Source organism: Pinus tabuliformis, chromosome 8 (assembly GCF_031772625.1).
Source record: "Pinus tabuliformis cultivar Carrire ecotype Pingquan chromosome 8, CPIR1, whole genome shotgun sequence".
In the NCBI taxonomy this organism is placed as follows: Eukaryota; Viridiplantae; Streptophyta; class Pinopsida; order Pinales; family Pinaceae; genus Pinus; species Pinus tabuliformis.
Genome location: NC_142294.1, coordinates 932,105,371 through 932,111,745, shown reverse-complemented (window position 1 = coordinate 932,111,745; position 6,375 = coordinate 932,105,371). Strand labels below are relative to the sequence as shown.

Sequence of the window (6,375 nt, the reverse complement as noted above, 5' to 3'; positions counted from 1 at the left end):
TAATATAAGTGTTGGAGAAGCCAAATTATCACTAAAGAACTTTTTTGTTGTTGATCTATTTTGTCGCATCTTTAATAAGTTACCCACAAACGTTGCCTTATATGTGTGCAATAAATCTAAAAATCCCAAGTATTTATTTGCAGGACCAAGCTTTATGATGGAATGATATTAAATTATTTCGATTTATTTGAGAGGAAAAGGGACATGAGCAAACTGAAGGTGGGGTCTTTGAATATTGTGAGGTCAAAATATTGTGGTCGTAAAAATCATTACAAGGCCAAGTTAAGCGAATTATTTGAGGCACGAATATATCTTTTTTTTCAGGCCGAAAAAAACTATATTTCATTTATATCAGTAATAAAAACAAGAACATTATATCAGTTTATCTGAACTTCATACATAACTTAAAAACATACGAGATATTTATCCCCAAGGCACAAGCCAAAACTGGAAGACAGAAATGCTCCACATATATGAGCCCACAATAGGAACCCAAACAAATTCCCAATAAGATTGAACAGTATTTGAATCAGACTGCCTAATGAAGCCAAACATCTACAGACATTAAAGGATTGAAGCTATAGCGGACACGCAGTCCAAAGCAAATCGCAGACAGCAAAAAGAAGCCGGTCCTGGAACACTGCTTCCAGCAACAGGATAATGTAAACACTCATGAAGAACCTGCGATCACTGGAACAACAAGATTAGCGGATAAACCTTCATCTACCAGAGAGAAATATCAGAGTTTTCTAGAAACAAAACCAGAGAAAGATGAAAGAGCTAGAATCAAAACAAGGATAAGAAATCAGGAGGGAGAAAGTCCTGAATAGATATAATATTGCCCTCAAAAGAAACCTGCAAAAACCATAATCCTGGAGCCACCGGAGACCCTTTTTGGATAAATCATCTGCGGCATGGTTAAGATCCCTCTTGATATGATGAATGGACACACCCTTAGATCTATTCCATAAAAAATTAATCCTCTCAATCCAACCAGAGAGCTGCGGATTCCTTATAATGATCTTACCACGGAGGCCATCAACCAAGACCTTAGAATCACCAAATATGGAAACATCCTGGAGATCGAGAAAAAGACAAAGATGAAGAAGGCCAGCAAGGGCCATCGCTTCCGCCTTACTGTTTGAACCACTGCCTCCATTCCAAAACAGATGAAAATGACAGATTTCATTTACCACTATAAAAACGCTGCAGCCACATTGGCCATCCTATTCAGCCCCGTCAAAGAAGGCTCTCGGCATATCAAATATGTCCTGTTGAATCACACATTCTTTCTGAACTGGCACCTTGGAAGTGCTTTGCGAGATTGATTCAAATATAGAAATGATGGAGGATAAAATTTCCATGAACTGGGGGACCTTACCATTGAAGACAACCTTATTGTGCCATTTCCATATGCACCATATCGTAATGATGAATAATGATCTCCATGATTTCTTTTGAAGGCTGCACCATAAGAACGCATCAGCAATAGAAGATTGAGACAAGTGTTGGAGACCATGGGTATTCTCCAGATTCCACCACAGAAGACGAGTCTTCTTGCAGTCAAAGAAGACGTGGAAATTGGTTTCTTCTTCAGCCCAACAGATGGAGCAAACACCCAGTCCCTGCCAACCACGCTTTCTTAAATTATCCCAAGAAAGATTCCTATTGTGAAATGCCAGCCAAGAAAACAGGATCAATTTTGAGGGGCAACCTGTTTTCCATAGAATGGGCGGAAAGGATGGCTTGAGAAGAGAAGGACCTTTGCTAATCAGATCCTTGTAAACATCTTTTACTTGGACCTCATATAAAACCTTAGAACTTCTCCAGATGAGATTATCATGTTCCTTTGATCGAAAGATTCCACAGTTCCTGAGTCGTAATTTGATTTTGTCCCACTGCAAAGCTATGTCTTCAGTCATCCCCATATGTTCAGCTTCCTTCCATAGGGGGATGGGACCATTCCATTCAGCAATAAGACTCTCCCAATAAAAAATACCTTTTCTGTGGAGAAAGTTTAGCAGAGAATTCTGAATCTCAATCACTTCAGAACCGCTCATAAAACAGTCTTTTCCAATGAGAATATTTTTACCTATTTGGAAATGCCAGAATAAATTTTCTAGAAAAAATTTGCCAATTTTCCGAAGGCTTTGCCAAATAGGAGATCCCCTAGAAGAGCCTAATTGCTTTCTCCTGAGCCAGTATGCCAAGCTCTTCCTTCTTAGATATTTGAAACGGATAATGTTACTCCACGGACCCTCCTCAAAAATGCCTCTCCATAGAGTCCTGCATAGTAAAGCCTTGCCAAAAGATTTCAATTCTAAGAGCCCCCAGCCTCCGAGTTTCTTTGGTTTGGAAATGTTGGCTAGAGATGAGAGATGGTATTTTTTTCCCCACTTGGTCTCCCCAAATAAAGTTTGTCGTGATTTAAAACCGACTGGGCAAGGATCATTCTGCCTCCAAGAGATAGATATCTATACTGCCACACGGAAATCCTCTTGTAAAATTTGTCTAACATCCATCCCCAATCTGCCTTTTTATAACCTACGGCTTTTAGATGAAAGCCCAAATATTTCAACCCACACCCGATAGGATGGGCTTTGATTCCAAACAGGTCCACCAGCCAATCAATCATATCCTGGCTCGGTTCGTTATGAAAAAATACAGACTTATCAAAATTGATATGAAGGCCTGTTACTTTTTGAAAGTTGTCTAAGATCTCGAAGTAACATGACCATGTTATCTTGCACAACATTCCAAACATTATGATATCATCAACAAACAGGTTATGAGATATCGAGATTCCCCTGCAAATTTTAAGCGGAGAAACTCTGGATTCTTCAATAGCTTTATTTAAATGAAGACTAAGAGTATTCATGGCCGGTATAAATAAAAGTGGCGATAAGGGACATCCTTGTCGGAGACCTCTGGAGGCAGAAAAGAAAGGGGAAGGAATTCCATTTATGATCACCGAGAAATTCACCATCTCAACACACGCCATTATCCAGTTTGTCATACCGGCATTTAGGCCAATCTTTACCAATAAGCACCTAAGGAATCCCCAATCGAGGAAGTCGTATACCTTTTGGAGATCAATCTTGAGGATGACTGCATTCCTTTTCCCTTTCTAAATAGAAAATAGTCCTTCCTGGGTGCTTGCCACTGCATCTGGTATGTTCCTCCCTTTCAGAAATGCATGTTGTTCTGATGAAATATGATTTGATAAGGAAATTTTTATCCTTTCTGCGATTATTTTCGCAATGATTTTATAAGAAATATTACATAGAGAGATCGGCCTGAAATCCATAAAAGACTCAGTTTCATCTTTCTTTGGGATGAGGGCGATATTGGTGGATGCCACCTTTGAATTTATATTGCCCGTTATTCTTGAACCCTCAACCATTTTTAGCAAATCCCCTTTGAACAGGTCGAAGAAATGAGTAAAAAACTCAATTGTCCAGCCATCCGACCCTGGACATTTATCAGATTTAAATGACTTCATAACCCCAAGCAGCTCTTCCTCAGAGATTTTTGAAAAATTCTATCATTTGATTCTTCATCAAACATCTTTGGGAAGATTTCAATGCCCCATAGGATGTCCTTAAAGTTACATTTTTCAGACCTTTGATATTGCTTCCCAAAGAATCTTACTGCCTCATTTGATATATCTTGCTGGGAATAAATGAGCTGACCATTGCCATCTTTTATCTTCCATATGGAATTTTTTTCTCTCCTGGCGTTTGCGAAATTGTGAAAGAACTTTGTATTTTTATCCCCTTCTTTAATCCAAGTCGCTTTGCTTTTTAGCCGCCAATAGGATTCCTCTAGTTCCATAATTTTAATTTTCTTTTTTTGCAGCTCCTTTATGAGGCATCTCGACTCCAGTGACAAACTCTGAGAGGCAAAAGCACTCGATGCCATATCTAAAGCTCTTTGAATACTTCTTAGTTCTTTCCTATTTGATTGTCTTTTCTCATATTGCCATTTTTTCACAACCCTCCGCATATAATCCATTTTTTCCTTAAAGGTCATCAAGATCGTGGAAGGCTTATTTGCCAGCTCAGACCATGATTTTTTAATAATATCGTTAAATCCCAGATCCTCCAAATAAGAGCTATTAAACTTGAATGAGTATCCTTTCCTGAAGCTTCTTTCCCTCCAGCCTAACATGATTGGCCTATGATCTGAAATGAAAATGTTTTCTATTGATGAGAATGGCATACCCAAACAATCAATCACACTAGCATGAATAAGGAACCTGTCCAGTCTCTTTGCAACATAGGCTTCATCATTTCTGCCATTTTCCCAAGTCGGCCTCATTTGAGGAGGAAGGACGTCCACTAAATTTCTTTTAAGAAATTCATTTTTCAGCCTTTCAGCTAGAGGATCTTTTTTCCTTTTGCTGCCCCATATCTCGTCCATGCTTAAAGTGAGGTTTAAGTCACCTGCAATCAATAAATTTTCCACATCAAAAATTTCAGAATCCAAGATTTTCTCCCAGAAGAGCATTCTGTCCCTGTAGGGTGCATATATATTGAGAATATTAATGGGAGAGTTATGTCCTCTTATTTTTGCAGAAATTAAAATTCCTGCCAGACATCTATAAGTTTTCGCCTTGATCCAAGATGGGTCCCAAAGAACTGCTAGCCCTCCCGAGAGCCCCTTCGCTTCAGTGGCTGAGATGTGCCATGAAGGGTACATCTTCCTAAAATAAGAAATCGCAGCAGAGGCATCATGCATTGTCTCCTGTATTAGAATCATTTTAGGATCTTTAGAGAAAATAAAATAAAAATAAAAATAAAATTAATGCCAAAAATTTGGGGTCTGCCCCCAATCCTCTAATATTCATGGAAATTGCAAAATTCATATTGGAGAGTTCCCAGCCTTACATGCTCTAAGAGGCATGTCTTCAGTCATGTCTATAATTGGGACTTCAACCAGAGATAAATTGCGGATCCCCCTACCCTACCCTCTCCCACTGAAATGCCTGCTTCCCCCTTTTGTTTTCCTTCTCACCGTTATATTTTTGGCCGACTTCGGACTGATTTGAGGGGATGGATGAGAATGGGGCTTGTGAATTGTAAGCTCCCTGAGCTGTAGTGATTTTTTGTTCAGCAGGAACTCCAAATCACTGTCTACCGAATTCAAAGGCGATGACTTAGGCGAGTTAGCAGGAGTAGGTGAAATCATAATTTCTTTTCCTCTATCTGATGACAGATTTTTGTTATTCTGAGAAGGAGTAGAGGATGAATTGAACAAATTGTCATTAATGGTTCCATAGAGAGGATGCGGAGACGGACTCGAGCATGGGATCTCGTGGTCCGAAGCAGGCTCCAGAGGGGGCATAGAGATAGGTATATTGTGGTCCGAGACAGGTTCCATGGATGGAGTTGGATCTTTCAAATGGGATGAGAGTCGAAGGTCATTCTCTGCAATGTCCGGATGGTCATCAAAAACCATAAGCGACTTGTTCTTTGCGGGTGACGAAATCTCAGAATCCCCTTCCAGGGATGAGCTTTTGATGGGCTTTGTAGCATATCTTTGATGACTGTGCTGATTTCGATTAGTAGGTAGTCGTCTTGGACAGTTCTTGATTAGGTGCCCAATGCGATGGCAAACTGAGCACCTAAAGGGAATCCCCCAGAAATCGAGCCTTTGCCTGATTTTTGAGTCCCTCCATTGAATGTCTATGTGAGCCGAAAAACCCCCTCTGAAAGGTTTATCTATCAATATCCATGCTATCCGTTTGTCTTTTTCACCTAACACCCAAGGGTCCACATATACGCATCTTCCGATTGCATTACCAATTTCAGCTAGCATTTCCTTTGACCACAATTCTAATGGTAAGCCGGGTAGCTTGACCCAAATTAAGTTATTAGATGGAATGTTTTTCAATGGATTATAGCCCATGTACCATCTGTGTAAGGCCAAGAAGCTTCTTTTATAAACCCATTGATGTTTTAGGATGATTTCCAGGTCAACTGAGTTTAGAAAATGGAAGCAGTACCATTCTTTTAATAACCTGGAGATAATCGGCACATATCCAATTAAAGGCTTCCATTGCTGCTCAAGCCAGCATCTCATTTTCGCATCGTCTAATTCCGGGAAATGCCATCTCCCAACTAAAGCCTTAGTTTGAAGACTCTCAATGCGTTCTGACAGATGACTACTGTTAATGCTGATGGCAGCGGGAGGGGGAATAGTCTTGACTGGTTTGTTGTTTCCCTTGTGACGGATCTCTTGCCAAGACTTTTGTGATATATCCTTTCCGAGTTGACTATTCGAAATATGACATTTTTCATTTAACAGGCCTCCTCTTTCATTTTGTGGGACCAAGGGATGAATGAGCATCTCCTTCAGCGTGGAATGCCACTC

The 6,375-nt window shown here is 39.9% G+C and overlaps 1 protein-coding gene across 1 annotated transcript; it reads right to left on the bottom strand.

The window, feature by feature from the left end:
• Nucleotides 1–3,498: 3,498 nt before the first annotated feature.
• Nucleotides 3,499–5,910, bottom strand: LOC149238575 (uncharacterized). Its single transcript, XM_089369612.1, has 2 exons — nucleotides 5,017–5,910; nucleotides 3,499–4,746 (listed from the first exon to the last, which is right to left on the bottom strand). The coding sequence occupies exons 1-2, from the start codon at nucleotides 5,908–5,910 to the stop codon at nucleotides 3,499–3,501; spliced, it is 2,142 nt and encodes a 713-aa protein (XP_089225738.1).
• Nucleotides 5,911–6,375: the final 465 nt, after the last annotated feature.

Excerpts from the sequence above, each read along its gene's own strand:
- LOC149238575 (XM_089369612.1), bottom strand. The coding sequence starts at position 5,910 with ATGGGCTATAATCCATTGAAAAACATTCCATCTAATAACTTAATTTGG. Across the intron at positions 4,747-5,016 it reads AGTCGGCCAAAAATATAACG|GAGACAATGCATGATGCCTC; the intron begins GTGAGAAGGAAA and ends ATTCTAATACAG.